Raw genomic sequence first — 17374 nt, forward strand, 5'->3', positions numbered from 1 at the left:
CTCGGGAGTTCCCCTGCAGCCAATCTCTGCAGCTGCTTCCAGGAGTGGCTGTGGCCACTTCTAGGAGCAGCTGCAGCGACCAGCTGGGGCTTTCAGGGTGGGCACTGGTGCTCCCACCTGCCTTCCCTGCCCATCGCCTAAGCGGCAAGTGTGGCTGATGAGGGGGTGCACCAGCACTCTCAGGGGGTGCACATGCACCCCCGTGCACCTCCTTACATGTCGCCACTGGCTGCAACATTGCTAAGTTTTCAGCTTTGGTGATGGCTGACTCAACACCAACATGGTCAGGGCATTAGATTTATTTGTGATTATGAGTTTGCACATGATGTGCATGTGCATTTGATCCTGTCCCTCTGTCCTCTACACACTTTTCCCTTCACTGAGAAAAGCCACAAATCTGCGGTTTATGAGTGTCCTGCTCTTATAAATCTTAAATATCAGCCTTGCTCACAAGAAGATGATAGATCAGCAGAACAGAGGGAGGCAGTATGTGATATTTATTCCTGTCTGGTGTTTCTTGTTTTAGATATATCTCAGGGTTCTCTTATAAAGGGAGGTAAGTGTGGCAACAGGCAATGAGCAAGTGAGCCCCTTATAAAATATCATTCTTATGGCTCTATGTGGGCATGTCCACCCAGTGAACTTACTGCATTCCAGAGCTGCATCCTCAAGTACACTATGCTGCTCCAGGAAAGAGGCTTCCTAAACCTGAAGGAACGTACCCACAGCCACAGCATGTTTCAGACATGCTGTTTAGCACTGCTAAGTGGCAGTGTTGATTAACACTCCCTGAGTGCCTTGCTGACACCATTACACTGATTCCCACTCTGTGCTTGAGGATACCACTCTGCAGCACAGAACATTTACTATGCAGACAGAGCCCCTAATACTCTGCATCTTTCAGACTTTGTTGGGGTGGGTTTTGTTTTTTTGGTTTTTAGGGGAGTTTTGTCCTCCAGGTTGATTTGTATTGCACATGATAAATTCATATGGTGAAGTCGTGTTAAGCATTGATGTTTTATCTTATGGCAACATGTAAATGTTACAAACTTTTGAGCTACAGGAGGAAATGGGCTAATTTTAGATTTGTTCCTAGCCCTCTCCATGCGAATGGTGTCGCTGTGAGCCCAGCAATGAAGTTCACTGTGTTGTAGCAGACTGCGCAGTTCCTGAATGTGTCAACCCAGTCTATGAACCAGAACAGTGTTGTCCTGTCTGCAAAAATGGTAAGAATGTGTTGCATTGGCTTTAAAGAAGAGATAAAAGCAAATTACTATAAAAATGTTGTAACCTGTACAGAGCCTTTACTGGTACCCAAACAGACCAACATTTAACCTGTTGCTTCTCACTGGGCGTGAGCTTTAGTTGTCAACTTTTGTGGCAGTAAAAGGCATGGTCCTGCACATGAATCATCTCATTGAAATCAAGGGTCTATACACCTACAGAAGGGTTTAAGGACTGGACTCCAAAATTAACAATGAGCGGTTACATTGAGAATTTCAGTTCTCCAGGGGCTAAATCCTTGTTCCCATAATTACTGTCAGTTGGTATCAATTGGACTAATTTGTATGAGTCCCTAAATTGAGACAGCAATGATTAACATTTGTCCAAGGTCAGCAGGTCAATCATGGTCTCATGGAAGTCAATAGCAAAACTCCCATTGGTTTTAGGGAAAGCATGGCCATGCCCATTATTATTTGCCAAAAGTCAGTGTTTATAGTGAGCATTATTTTTCAGTTGAAACTGTTTGGCAAAATCAGGTTGAATTTGTGGTAGTTTTGAGGAAAATACATTTTTCAGTAAATCAGCTATTCTCAGAAAAAGGTCTCCTATCTCTGCATATGTTTTTGCCACAACAAAACCATATCAGAACAAGAATGTCCTAACTCAGACAAGACATCAGGATAAATTCAGAGTTGAATCTAAGTTAGGGTAGAGTACAGCTCTTCCCAGGCTGTTCAACGTCTGAGAATATGCCATAAAATAGGCTCACCCACTTGTTCCCACTTCACAGACTGAAAAAAATGTGGTCACCATTAGAGAATAGCTAGGCTTACACATGTGCTCTCCTGACAGAGGGCCTTACAGCATCTTTGGGAGTACACAAAAAAAGCAACCACGTAACCAGACAGGAATTTTAGCATGCAGCATATGTGGAGCAGGGGCAAGTGGCCAGGTTTCCTAGCAATGGTCTTGGACTCATTGTTAAAGAAGTATAGATGTAACCTAAGTTCTGTGTGTCTAAACTCAGACTCATTCAGACTCCACTATATTGCCTTTCATCGATGTGTAACTTACATAGATTGCTAAAGCCGACTACATTTTTTACATTTAAATTTTTGGTTGAAGGTGGAAATGTTTATAGAAACTGTTCAGTTTTACCAACAATTTCCAGCTTAAGGAGGAAAGAAGAGGAAATTAGAAATCCAAATATTGTCTGTCAACATTTCAGCCAAAATGATTTTTGGAATCCAGACCTCTATAGCAAAATCCTATTTTTTGAGCAAACATGTTTTGTGAAAACTCAAAAGGTGTTTTGCTTGCTTGTTTCTGGGTTTTATTGTTGTAGATGTTGAAAAAGAAAAAAATCACGAGGGATTTTCTTTTTATTTCCCATAAAAAAAATATAGTATTTTTGATCCACTGTCCAGACCACCTGTGATTTAGACTCAAAGAAGCTGGGTTTCAGTTCTCATAATTCACTTACCAGGTATCCTGAAAGATGGGTGTAACAGGCAACACAACAGCAAGAAGAAACAATTTGAGTCTTCTACCTTCTCAATTCTCTTCTAAATTCTCGGTAAATTGTTGATGGTGTCATAACATAGATTTGTTTGCATCCACATTTACACCTGCATACCAAAATGCTGTTGACATCATCCTATATCTTTCTCTACATTGGCCCACTGAGTTCCCATAGTATGTACTGTCCAGTGATGAAGCCATGTACTCCGGTGAGCTGTGACATATTGTACCTCAGTCTTCAGCTTCAGCCCCTCACATGGTCCTTTTCACTCATTTCGCAAGGAGTTTAACTCTGTGTGGTTCACTTCCAGTGTCATCAGGTTCCAAAGCCAACTTCAAACAAACCCAAGTGGAGATAACCTCAGAATGAAAGCAGGCAGTTGCAGCACCAAATTCCCTCCTCGCAACTGGGCTTTTCCCTCAGCAAGTTTGATTTCCTTTCTACAAGCTAGTGGCTTTCTACTTCCTGCACTTTGGGTGGCTTGAGCATGTGCTGACTAATCAGCCCTCCAGATCTGTTTTGGAGATAGGCCAACTCCTCTTCCATGCACAGGCAGGAGTTTGTACTGGGGGGAGAGGGGTGGGGAGAGTCCTAAATCAACAGGAAATCAGCTGGTGAATTCTACCTTGAAAGGCCAGTAATAGCAAATAAGACAACAAGCTTCCACTGCCAGTAGTGGCGGGGGGGAGAACAATCAATTATATGAATACTCAGAAGTCATTGTAGAGGCAGTAATGTAGCCTAAAGGAAAGAACAATGCACTGGAAGAAGTCAGAATAGTTGGGGTAAGTCTACACTGCGTTCCCAGCATGCCTTGGGATAGCTGTCCTTGAGCACACCCTGCTCACCTGCTCCTACTTCATAGTTTCATAGTTGTTAGGGGCTGGAAGAGACCTTACAGATCACCGGGTCCAGCCCCACTGCATTGGGGCAGGAAAGACTGCTGGGGTCAGATGACCTCAGCAAGATGGGTGTCAAGACATTTTTTGAAGATCGCCACGGTGGGTGACTGTACCACCTCTGGGGGAGCCTGTTCCAAACCCTCGACACCCAACTTGTAAAGAAGTTTTTCCTTATGTCTAGCCTGAAGCAATCTTCAATCTGTTTGTACCCGTTTTTTCTTGTCCTTCCCTGGGGGGCCTGGGTGAACAGACTCTCCTCCAAGCCCTGATATACTTATAGGCTGCCACCAAGTCCCCTTTGAGTCTTCTCTGCTCCGGGATGAACAGTCTTTCAGCCTCTCCTCTTACGACCTGGTCCCTAGGCCTCTAATCATTCATGTGGCCCTGCTTTGGACTCTCTGCATCTTTCTTGAAGTGCAGCACCCAGAAGTAGACACAGTACTACAGTTGCAGTCTCACCAAGGCCAGATAGAGCAGGAGGATGACATCCTTTGCCTTGCTTGAGATGCCTCAGTGGGTGCATGCCAGTGTTTGATTAACTCCCCCAGCTACAACATCCCATTGGTGGCTCGTGCTCATTTTGTTGTCAGTCATGACACCCAGGTCTCATTCAGTTGTGGTGCTGGCAAGCATAGCACTGCTGAGCCTGTAAGGGTGTTGGGAATTATTTCTCCCCCGATGGAGCACTTACATTTCTCTGTATTAAATGACATCAGGTTGAGGTGATGCTCGCACTTCCCAAAACTAAAAATGCAGAAGGTTGCTCCAGAAAGTGTCCCTTAAAGCTTCTCCCAAACACACTGGAAATGGAGTTCTCGAGAGTGGCCATGGGGGAGACAGCAGTGTCTCCAACCTGGCTTCAGTGTCCCATTTCTGGGTTTGATGCATGCCCAAGTGGGAGCATATACGATCTCCCTGCATGTTCACACCTCTCTAAATAGTATCTGTTCCTGAACACACTGTGTAAATATACCCTTAGTGCTTTCATTGGCTCTGCCACTGGCTTACTGATTGGCCCTGGGCAAGTTACTTTGGTTCTCTTTGCCTCAGTTTTCCACCTGTAAAGTTGGCCTAATTATGCACAAATTGGCCTAATTATGCACAATTAGGCCTAATTATGGCCTAATTGGTCTGCTTTGTAAAGGACTTTGAGATCTATGGGTCAAAGTGATTGTATAAGAGCTAAGTATTGTAGTTCCTGCTGCTGTTATAATACCCACTACGCTAAGTCTAAAATTAAGAGCTTGGGTGCATCTGAGGACAGTGGTTTCTGGGGAAGAAATGCGAGGAACCAATACTCGCCAAGATTCTTAGAGCCTTAACACCAGGAGCCGTTAAGCTCAGACACATTCCCCATGACTTGCTGTAGCCCTGATTAGCTAGTTAATATTCTGGGCCTATGCTGCTAATCTTTACCCATGCTTTCAATCATGTCCTAGATAGGCACTATGAGATCCCTCTTTTTTTAAAAATGAAACGCTCCAAACAATCAAGGCTACCAGAGTTGTAGACTTACTTACGGACTGAAGTAATATTCACAGTCTACCTATGTTGTCAGTTACTTCTTTGTTGTTATAGGGACCATAGGATTATAGGAAAGCAGAGGTAGGAGAGGCCTCATGAGTTCATCTAATCCAGCCCCCTGCTCAAGGCAGGGTCATCCCTGACTAAACCATCCTACCGTGTATCTGTCTGACCTGCTCTTGAAGATTCCCAGAGATGGAGTTTCCACAGCTTCTCTAGGCAGCCCGTTCCATTGCTGGGCCACCCTCTCGGTGCTTTACCATTCTTCTTCATCAGCATTGTTCTTTGCATAATGAATCTCTGTATCTCCAAAAACTTAATAGGAAAAGAATGGAAAGATATCGAATGTGTCACCTCAGCCTTCTAAGTCCTCCAGCACATGCTAAAAACAAGATTTGCATCACTGTAAGGGAAGATCTTGGTAGCCATGTTCAAGCCAAGCTTTTTTTCTGAGACCTCCACAAGTTTCACAAGTGCACTTGTGAATGATGCTATCTGACAGTCCCACTTAAGATAATGATGGGATTGGAAGAGGGCAGGGAGAGACACTCACCAACTACTTTTCTTTTGTTTTCTGATGGAAAAGGAGGTTTCAAAGCAAGGCTTTATTGTGATCAAAGTATTCCAAGATGTAAGATTTATAAGATGGAAGAAACAGAAAATCTTTGGATACATTTACAAAAATACCCCCAAAGCAATGTACAATGAAATTCTCATTGGAAATGTTATTTATTTGTTATGAATTTATTGGGGAAGGTGGTCAATCTGCTTTAAAATGGAGGCCTACATCCCCTGCTGTTCTTCTTTTTCTAAGCAATGTTGCCTACCTGTTTACATAACTGTTGCTGCTGTTAACTAGAGAATGCTTTCCTCTTGATATGACCAGATTGATTTTCATGCCTTTCTTAATTATCTCTTGCCAAGGGCAGAATTGCTACATAGAAGTAAGGTTACTGTAATTCAGATATCTGTTACCTCTAACATAGCTGGCCTTAAAGGTTCATAAGAATGCCTTTTTATTTTTGCAGTCATTTAAGAGCCACCTGAATGAGTGCATTTTGGAGATTTACTTCTAATTGTCAAAAAAAATTATGTTGTGCTTTGCAAAATACAGCGCAGTGCCAGTAAGGCTTGCTGTACTAGGCAACTTAGTTGAGATATACATACAGTAGGAAGAGTTCACTGTGAGGCTCAAATTTGGGAAGGCCTGCTCCATCCTTTGTGTCCCATCATTCAGTTTGTCAAAATAAATTTTAAGGGTGATGCCTCCAGGTACTGTACAGCATTTCTGTGTTGATATGAATGGTCACTGGATTTTCAGTTCCCCGGGAGTGACAAAGTATCAAATTATGCCCCCAAGTTGTTATTTCCAGCCATTATGACTTTTCCAGACAAAAGTATATCAGTTAATGGTTAACTCTCTCCTGTACTTGATTTAAAACATGCTTATGATTGTTACATTCAAGTTCATGATTGCCATGGTGTGTGACCTCCCTCCTGCTACATGGACTTTCTTTAACTCACAAGAAAACTCTCCACTTGATTTGCTCTACAGTGAGAGCAGCAGACTCCTGGCAGCATGGTCCTCCTAAGATGTGCCCTGCGCCCTTCTGTATGCTGTGTTTACTTGAGTGCAGGCACCTGGGGTGGCAGCCAGCAGAGGGGAGAAGTGAGACAAAGGAGGCAAGGGGTGCTTGCCTCCCCCACTGCTTGCCCCCTGACACTGCTTTCCTTTTCACAGTGGTGGAAGGGAACAAATGTAAAATGACCCTCCAATAATTCGATTGCATACATGGAAAATAATAACAGATTTATACATTTTCCATACATAGAATGTAATTACTGGGGATGGTATCTTAACTTCAAACTCATCTTGGATTTGAATAAAAGTGGTATGTCTTCCTTTATGTCTGTCCATCTGGTCATCTCCAACTGAGTGTTTTGTCACATCATCTTGTCCCCTTCAGTCTCTGACATCCAGTATGAGATTGCTTATATTTATCACCACTAGTTGTGAAGATATTCGTGGGTCAGCCTCTCATCTAATGCCTCGCACTGGGGGTCAATTGAGCTATGCTTGTGGATGCTAGCTGAGTGTCCTGCTCACTGTCTCTCTATCAGCTCAAATGTGTCTATTAATATACTTAAACTGTATTTCTCCCCTCATTTGTCTCAACACATAGCATAACTCTGGTTGTTACTGTCCCCAAAGGCCTTTTTCATTGATGGCAAGCTCTGCTCTGATGTTTGAGCAAGGGAGAGAATCTCAGAGCCATAGCTCATTACCAGTGGGATGTACGTAATTGGGAGATTGCTGTGTATGATGCTTTTAATCCTCTTGAATATACTTTAGCAGGCTTGGGGTTTTATTTCAGTTTATTATCTTCCAATTCTTTTAGTCAGGTTTAAGCTGCTGTTCAAATTAAACAAGGTCCTCTCTTTCTTTCACTGTCTCCTCTCTCTTGGGCTGGCTCTGAACCGCTATCACCTATAGATCATAAAAACAAAAAGCAAATAAGATGAGAGAAGCTTTTCATAACCTGCACAAGGTTATTTGATTAGGACCGCATCTTGAGGGCACATGCTTAGCCTTTAGGATCTGGCTCTTTAGAAAAGGTGAACAGCTCTGCTATAGGGCAGAGACCTCAGGGTAGACAAAACAGTCTGTTCTTCTATGCTGCTTTGAGTTAGCTACAATGCCATATTATCAATGTCTCTAAATTGGCTTTGCTTCACACAGGTTTGTGTCTCGCTTGCCCATCCATGCTCTTCTAAAGGAAGAACAAGATGTTGTTTAAATTGAAAGAATCAAGGAGAAACTGAGTGAAAACAAGGAAAAGAGAAGATTAGACGGTGTACTCAATCTTTCAAGGTTTTAGTCTCACAAATTTTAGGCACTATGTTAGGTAAAACGCATCATTAGAAGTTCTATGGCATCACGGTATTTTAGAAATCAATTAAAAATCCAGCAAGTGCATCAATAGAATTGCTAATAATTTTTCCCTCTAAAGAACTTTAAACATTTTTAGAGCACTTCAAAGCCTTCTCACACATTTGCACGCATGTTAATGCAATTGCTAAAATTTTAGACTGTGCTTTAGCGCATTTGTTCTCATGAAAGGCTCTCAGAATGAGCTTTATAAGTCTGTGATGGGATGAGGGGGCAGTCATTGACATGAATTTTATTTTTGTTTTTACAACCCCCAAGAAGGTAATTAGTTACACAACAGGACAGATAAAACTTAACACATCTGCAGTGAAATACTTTCTGGCAACTGTACTTACATGCTGCTCAGATGGCTGGAGACATTCATGATGAAATACTGGACAGCAGAAAGATGTTTCATAGATAATCTGTCATTGAGTATGTAATTAAAGTTTTAAATTATCACAGTTGATACAGATTTCAAAATACAAGATCTGATCCTGCCCTTCATACACAAGTAAAATTCCCATTAACTTCAATCAGATTTTGCTTGGCAAGGATCAGGCAGAGTTATTATGTACATTTATTTTAATAAGCTATAAAAATTAATAATTTCACACAAATATTCTCATCTTCGAGGGCATGGGCACAAATTAAAGTAAATAACAATTTATTTCCTTGCATGAGAATCCACATTTTACCCAAGCTTCTTTCTTAATTTACTCAAGAATTTAAACCCACTGTTCATTATTTTGCTGTTTGAGTTAATTTAAAATAACTGCAGCCTAATTTGTTTCTCTGTGATACAGTGCATTTTACAGAGGAAAATCCCCAGGGACCCAATCCAAAGCCTGTTTAAATCTGTGGGAGCTTTTCCATTTTTTCCACTGCTTTCCATTAACAGCAGTTAACCTTGGACCTGGCAGTGAACAAATTTTCACACATTAAAAATAACAGAGCAGAGATTTTTGCCTTCCTGTGATTCTTTTTTTCCTGGAAAACTTTGTGTAATAAAGTTTTCAAATGATTAGTGAGAGGTCTTTTCTTTCAAAAAGGAAGTTTTTCTAAGGCATCAAGAACAGTGAGAAGTTTAACTGGTTACTGGATGTCTTGCTGCTCTGTGTGTGTCGAAAGCTTCACCCAATATGATTAGCACTTGTAAATATGAAGGAAAACAGTACTCAGTACAGCAGATGCAGATGTGGTCAGGCTGCTACACATGGCATGGCCAGGCAAGGTTGGGACATTGGTTAAGGGGGCGCCCAAGTAGAAAACAAAATATCAATTAATCCAATGCCTTAGTGTTAAGTTATCTATGTTTTAGTGCACAAGCCAAAGTAGATTTACACCTTATAGCCTAAGTACATCAGAGGGGCATATCATACACTTGCATAAGCAACAGGAGGTAAGCTTGCTGCTTACACAAGCTTATTCTCTGCATCTCTGATTTAGTTACAAGATGCAGGTCTACCATGCCTTCTGCCTGACTTTAGGCTTACACAGCTACCTACCTTTCTTTCATTGGGCAAGTGACATAGCTTGCTATTTACCAGCAGAATTTGGATCATGAAAACATGAGTCATTATTTAATGAGAGACTGCTTCTGACATGGTTAGCCACTGAAGAGCAATAGAAGTTTGGAAAACTTACAAAGGCTCTCAGAAAAATAAAGCTGTGGAGGGAGATGCTTTATCTGCAATTTCATCATATACAACTGTTGCAGGATAAGGAAGATACAGAAAATGGGGAATGAAGATACAAGAAGACTTCACATTCATGTACTTTTCTGAAAAGAGTAATTTGGACACCTTTGGAAATTCCTTTAAAAGGAAAAAAAGTAAATTTTCATTATTTCAGGAAGTTATAAAATGGTTGCGGTTTAAGGTTAAAACTATTGAGACAAAATGTATGCAATGTAGTGATTAATTATGCAACCAGGTGTCATTTGTGATTGGTCAACTATAATGCAAGATGGAGACTATCACACATGCTAGATTTTGCTTACACAGCCTATTCCAAGAACCAGAGGCTACAGCTGATGGAGTAGCATAACCACAGTATGTTCCTGTCAATGTGCGTGAAGTAATCTTGTCAACCATGTAGCTTTTCATAAATGCTGTACTTCATCCAATTCAAATGGAGCTCTGAGGGAAACTTTGAGAGACCTACTTTTATCTTCTGCCAGTGCCACTCCAACAATAAATGTCTGGCTCTTGCTTCAAAGCCTAAGTCTTAGTATTGTTGTGCTTAAATAAAGAAGCTACCCCAACTCCAGAGTGCCAAGCCATTGTTTCAAAGAAGAGGAGAAACAACCTAAGCAAATGGCAATAATGGATTACAATGGGTTGCAGTTGGCATCAGAATCAATGGTTTCGGAAGGTTCAATGCACAAGAAAAATGTGGAAAACTAAAAAAAAAAATACTTTAACTGCCCATCAGCTAATGTTCTTTTATTTGTGGACAAAAATGTAGACTAGACTATTGCACTGTGTTAATTCAGTTAAAAAAAATACTTAATTTTCAACTGAGGAAGAAGAATCTGTTTGAAAGAAGGTAAGCGAACCAAGAAAGAAGGCAAAATAATTAGGTTGATAGACCCTAATCTAACTAAATGCTCAAGTGCACACCTTACTTTGACTTTAAGCAAGTTTATAGTTTCACTGAAGCTGATTTTCAGTGGGATTTGTGCTCCAGTGACAAGAGCCAGTTTTTTAAAGGTAATTTGGCACCTAACTCATCAGTGGGAACTAGACAGCTAAATACTTTTAAAACCTGGCCCTGACTTCCTTTTGAAAAAACTCAGCCAGTTGGATTCCTCACGTGCTTAAGTGCCTCGCTGGATCACAACTGTAGACTATGCTCCATGGATACAACTCTGGGAAAAGGCAGATGATGTTTTTTGAAAATGTTGAAAGGTGACTAGACAATGAGACATAAAAAAATGAAATGCCCATGTTTATGAGGAGAATGAAGAATTTGCCATTTTACAAAACTGAGATGAAGTGGAGATTAAAATAAAGAGATTCTCCCCTAGATCAGTGGATGAAGAAAAGCCTGTGTTTAGAGAACAAAAAAAGCAGTTAATGTGATTAACTCTATTGCACAGTTGAGTGCTCACACAAAGCCATGAGCACTGGACTATGTAGCACAAAAATGACAGGCACTGCTAGGAACACAGGCAGCCAGGAAAGAACCCATTGAGGAAAGGCTGCAGGAGAGAGATCAACAAAAAACCTTCAGATCTGGACTTGAATTATGACTCAATCTGCTTATGGGTCCTCATCAGTGCAGTGCCTGAACGCTTTCCAAATATGAGTGAATTTATCCACAGGAGAGTCCTGAGAAACAGGGAAGTGCTCTAATGCTCATTTTATAGGTGCAGTACAATACACTTGAATTACCTGTGCAAGGTCAAATGGGAATTCTGGCAAAAAGCCAGGGACTGAATGCAAGTTATCCTAAGTCCTGGCACTGGTGTGGTGCCTTAACCACAAAATCATGGTCCCACCTTATGATGCTCTCCATTTAAACTATTTAGAACGGCAGTAAAGTATACTAGGGCTTGGCTCATTCTGAAACGTGGTTTTGCATTCAGCCTACAGTTTCTGGGGAGGGAGAAGAAGCAAAATAGTATTGAACAGCTCTGTATCTTCCCTTACTGCAGATACCCAGCCCTTCTTCAGCAAGGTAAGGGCAGGAACAACTGAGAGGCAGGGAGGGCTGCACAGGGTTATGCTGCAGAAGGGATAGGCAACTCAGCAGAGCTGTGTGCTGCCCAATCCTCCACGCTGCCCCAGACTTGAGTCAGACCTTCCTAGGCTGGATTCAACTTATTTGCAGGCCTGATCTGGCCCAGGGGGCCACAAGTTGCCAGCTCTTGGGCTATAGAGGCACACTCCATCTTGCTGGCTGTCTTTCTAACCCCATCAGTCTTGCAGTCTCAGCTGTCTGGTGCCTGTGTTTCTGAGTATTACAGAAAACAAGCCATATATAGTAGGCTGTTTTGTGCTGTGGTAAGAAATACGGTGAGATGATACCCAGGGGAAACTTTGCTGAAACTTGTGTGTACAAAACATTAGAAAGGCTTTTGAATTCCATCATCTCAGTGGGGGGGACCTTTAGAGTTGGGCTTTTTGAGGACAAACTGCCACAACCTCAGGCTGGGGCACAGGCACAAATGGAGCAGGAGCAGTCCAGAAGGTGCTAAAATTAACAGCAGGTGTGTCATTATTATTCCCTGGCCAGTTGAATCCTCACTGTAATTTAAAAGAGTATAAATGCTGTTTTTATCTCATTAGGTTGCTGTAAACCATATGGCTGTATGACAGAATCTGAGGGGAAATTCTCAGCTGGGGTAAAGCTCCACTGAAGCTGGTGCATTTGTACTGATTTACTCCAGCTGCAGATCTGTCCTGTTGCATGGGATGTCTGTGGGTGACTTAGAGACCAACTGTGAAAAGGGGCTGTAGTATTTTGAATGGTCAGGCTTTCTAAGGGGATTAGAGGAAGGTTTACTTTTACTCCTCCAGATGGTTAGGATTATTAGGCATATCTGTATGAGAAGAGTGGCAGAAGCTGACTTCATGTATTTCTAATTTAATGAATGTTTAATGCCTCTTTTATTGGTGCCTACATATAAGTAGAGTAGAAGATGTGTAAAAGGGGATGACTTATGTCAAATAATTGCTGTTTGAGCTGCTCCCTTTTACATGAGATGGGGACTTTACAGAGCCAAGTGAATATAATAAAATTATGAATTAAAGATTAGCGCTAAGTGAGCTTGGGAAATCTTAAAATGATAAGGCACTTAAAAGTTTCCTTTTTGTGTCTCCATCTTCTCTGTCTTTCTTGTAGTCACTCATTTCTGAGCTGGACTTTAGTTTTATCCTCATTAATACACCCATACTCCACTGAGAATGACAACATTGCAGTAATATCATTTTCAACTTTAGCCTATGTTTAGCATCACCTTTGGCTCTTAAATTTGCAAGCTCCTCCTCCCCTCCCCCACTGACTTTGTTGGGAAAATTTTACAAACTTTCATTCTCACTCTCAAAAGTAAGTTTCCCAGGTGAAACAGTAGTAAACTTCCAAGTTTTGTGGATTGGCTTTGCTAAAAAGGAGCTGTGATTTCTTACAGTTTTCTGGGTTGGACTAAAATATTGTGGAATATGTTGTGTGTTGCTACTGTTATGCATATGTGCTGATTTTCTGAATGGATTGATTTTGAATTGCAAAAAATATATATGTAATGGGAAGGAAATTGAAGCCGTTCAAATGCAATACTGCTAGGAATTCTGCACTATTGTTGCACAAATGTTGCACATTCTGTTGCCAATGAATCATTGCCATTAGTTTCTGTCTAGCACACGGGTGCTCAGCCTTGGGCCGTGGAGCTGTGTCATCTGGCCCGTGGGACTGTCTATGGGTGTGGAAATTTGGTAGGGGAGCCACAGAAACATTAATTGCTGCTCCCCTACTGCCAAATTTATGGACCTGTGGGAGGGGGTGGGTCTTGGGGATCAGATAACATGGCCCTGCCCCAGAACACAGGAACCATGTAAATAACCCTGGCCCAGAACCATGGCTGGATTCAGGTGCATGGGGTGAAGCCACTGCACAGCCACACTTGGCACATGGGGTCAGACCAGCATGTGGGCAGATCCAGAATGCGGGATCAGGCTAATGCATAGGATTGCACCCACAGAGCAGCCAAGGGACACTACAAGCAGGTGATGGTGTTTATGATATTGGTAAAGGAACAGGTGAATGAACCTCAGGTGTTATCGGACATATTGGTTAGCATTGTTATCATTATTGATCCAGTGAGGATGTAGTGTATGCTGATGAATGGCACAGTTAGCCTGTAGGTCTGGAGCAAGGTCTGGTGCCGTATCAGAATAGGAGTTATATAGTCTGTTGCTGGAGAGATGCTGTTTGAAGTTGCAGGTTTGTTCCCTCTGATGAAGTTATCAAGGAATCTGAATTTTTAAACAACTTGGAAAAAAAATTGAAATTACATTTGCATTTTAGAAAGTAAAAAGATAGCCATAAAATTCAAAACACACACACACATATATGCACAACCCAAAAAATTCAACACAAAAGCAAAAAACAGAATAACAAAGTACCAAGAAATGTAAACTACCTAACAGCTATCATTGCATTACACATTTAATCCATTGCTTATTCAAAGGCACATATGTATTCAGCAAACAAATAATTTATTTTTACTCTTATATCTCATCTTGTCACCCCAAGTAAATGTGGAGAACAGTCAAATCAACCTCTACAAATCATGTTGCTGTGTTTGCATCATGTATAAACACAACATGAATGATGTTATATTTCTATGGCTTGGAGGGCATTTAGAGTTAGTCCATTAAACTCTGAGAAACATGTACTCCAGTGGTATATACATTTTAAAATGTATCAGGAGGAACACAATGGAGGATTGGGAGAAAATATATATGAACTAAATGCTCAACTTATTTACATTGACATAGCTCTGATTTATATTACCTGAGGCTCTAGTTCATGACTGCAGTCAAAACAATGGATAGATTTGTCCCTGGACAGGACCAACTAAAATTGTTTTATGGTCCATTAGTAATTTTGTTTTGGTAAAGAAAATTTGGTTTATTTTTATAAAGGGAAGAAGATCTGTTAATCTATTTACATAGAGCAAATAGGTACCTAGAAGAAGTTCCCTATGTGTTAATCAGTTAAGGGATGTTGATCAGTATAAAGATGTGAGTACCAAAATGTGCTTCAGGAAGTTTTCCAGAAATCAGATATTTTTCCTACTGCAGATTGGTATTCTTTTTAATTACATATTTTTCATCACATATAATGACTAGTACACAATGAAACTGTTTAAAGAAAAGGTCAGTTATGATGACTTTCACACTTGCCTTTTTAAATATCTTGAAACTGAAAAATATCCCATTTCAGCATCTGCAAAATGAAAGACTTTCCACGATCCAGGTCAAAATGAATATACAATCAGAAATGTTCATCAATTTATAGTAAAAAAAAAAAATAATGAAGTGAGTGAAATTTAAACAACATTTTTTAAATAAGCACATTTTACCAAAAAGTGAAATGTTTTCATTGACCTAATCATTAGAAATTACCTTCAGACTTTTGGTTCATAAAAGTTTTTGAAATTTTGATTTTTCTTCCCATTCAGAAGGAATCCATTTTTGGCCCTCTCAAAAATTCTCACAGGATGGATGAACCATTTCTCACCCAGCTCTTATATTTGTAAAAGTTTGAACCTTATAGCTCAGTTAGACTCAGACCTGAGGTTAAAATATCTCTTTTATTTAATCAGCCTACCTAAATGGTGTTGGGCACTTAGGCACTTATGCTGATGGATGTTAGGCACTTAGAGTAGAAACATATGTCACCTGATATTGCATTTGCATTGCCATAACAATTTTTAAGGCATTACCAATGCTGATCAGATAGATGCCGCTACCCTTTGTCATGCCACATCCCTGAGCAAGGGAAATACATAGCCCATTTTTCCGCATTGGACAGAGGCCTGAAGGGGAACAAGAGGCGACATTTGTGTTGTGAAATACAGCAGATAAGCTGTGGCGGGACATGTCCTGCCACAGCTGATCCTCTTCAGTATGGTGACATCTGTTTCTACCCTTAGGCACTTATCTCCTATAAAGAAGTACTCAGTACCTTTCATGTTCAAGCTCTCACACAGGAAAACATTTCTTGGTATTTGGGGAGGTAACTACTATTAATTACACTGTCCCAGTTAATTAAAGTGCATCAAAAATTCAGCACATGTATATAGCAGAAACCCTGTTCAGTATCACCTCTGAATTGCTGAATCCTATTAGCTGGGTAAGGAGATTTATGTGTTTCTATCTTCTGTCTTGTGATCCAGAATATAACAGTGAACCTCTCCCCTGCATCCCCATATACACTCTCTCTCTCTTTTTCTCAGCCCATAAAAAGCCTCAGACTAAGCACCCTCTTGATTGATTCCTAATTCTGTATCTAAGCCCAGCAAAGGCAATATATTGCTTTCAACACTCAATGTTTCCATGCAAGAGGAGCACGATATATATATCAACATTTTTGATTGTACATATTCTGAAAAGAACCTGGCAAGCACTGGCTAACTTGTAGTTTTTGAGAAGGCCCAATCTTGCAGTCCCCTGCTCACACAAATAGACTTTCCTCATGCAAGCAACCCCTTTGAAATCAAGGACACTCCTCACAAAAGCAAGAATTACTCACATGAGCTTGGACTGGAGGAGCTGATGAGTCATTATTAATACCTAGTAAGCAAAGAATGGAATTCATGCTGACAGTCTGGTCAAAATGCCTCTTTCAGTACAGCGTAGTAATTGCAAATATACTTGCTGGGTTACAGATCAGGGCACCAGATGCCAAATATTAATGAAAGAATTTAGTTTTCTTTTATTTGACACACTGCAGTTAATTTGCATAGGGCTCTTCTGCCTTGATAATGCTGAGATGGAGGTCTCAAGAGATAACTTCTGGTTACCTTTCAAGCTGTGTCACACAAACAAGAAAAGCATTACAATAAATGTTGAACAGTAATTATTAAGGACTTGGAAAAACTATGATTAAAAAATGGAACCCTGTCCATTATACTGATAATTAGATTTATTCTGTACCTTATGCACAGAAGCCATGCTTTTCCACTGCAATTTTTCCTTCTGGAGGTTTGATACAGCAGGTGAGATTCTGAGCTACTGTAAAGAGACATAGCTCTATTCATTCAAAGGGATTAAACTAGTTTCTATCACCCAAGGATCTGGCTCCATACCTGGCTGCCAGCAGTAGTTTTGCAATTAAATATTACAAGCTAAAACTTCTAGGGCCAGTACCTCGGGTGGCATAAATCAACCTAGCTTTATTGAAGTCAGTGGCACTCTGCCAGTTCATACTAGCTGGTCCCTAATATTTAAGTTTCTTGGCATTTAGGATAGTTGGGACCAAAGTGATGCCTCCTCAGGCTAGTGGAACAGTGTGATTAATATACCTAAAGACTGCAAGACTGAATCTCAGCATGACACCCAAAGGATTTGCCCTTTATGCTGTACAGAAGCCAAACCTTCTGCAGGGGAAAAAATAAGCTGTTTTTTTCCTGCAGGAGCTCTAAGACATGTCTAGTCCCAGTACCAGTAGCAAACAGTAGAGGAAGGGGAAGCAGGACTGCATGATAAAAATAAGAAAGGATAAGGTGGGAAAATGGGTATACCTACTATTTCAAGATCCTAC

The 17374-nt window shown here is 40.8% G+C and overlaps 1 protein-coding gene across 1 annotated transcript in view; it reads left to right on the forward strand.

Moving 5' to 3' along the window:
* The window catches only part of VWC2L (von Willebrand factor C domain containing protein 2-like), a 91636-nt gene that overhangs the window by 25479 nt on the left and 48783 nt on the right, over nt 1-17374 (forward strand). Inside the window, exon 2 of the mRNA XM_019554693.1 lies at nt 1097-1226. Within this exon, the coding sequence (XP_019410238.1) occupies nt 1097-1226 (130 nt within the window). The remainder of the gene's footprint in view (nt 1-1096; nt 1227-17374) is intronic.

The sequence above is a fragment of the Crocodylus porosus genome, unplaced genomic scaffold (genome assembly GCF_001723895.1).
Source record: "Crocodylus porosus isolate Cpor-Errol unplaced genomic scaffold, CroPor_comp1, whole genome shotgun sequence".
NCBI classification, from domain to species: Eukaryota; Metazoa; Chordata; order Crocodylia; family Crocodylidae; genus Crocodylus; species Crocodylus porosus.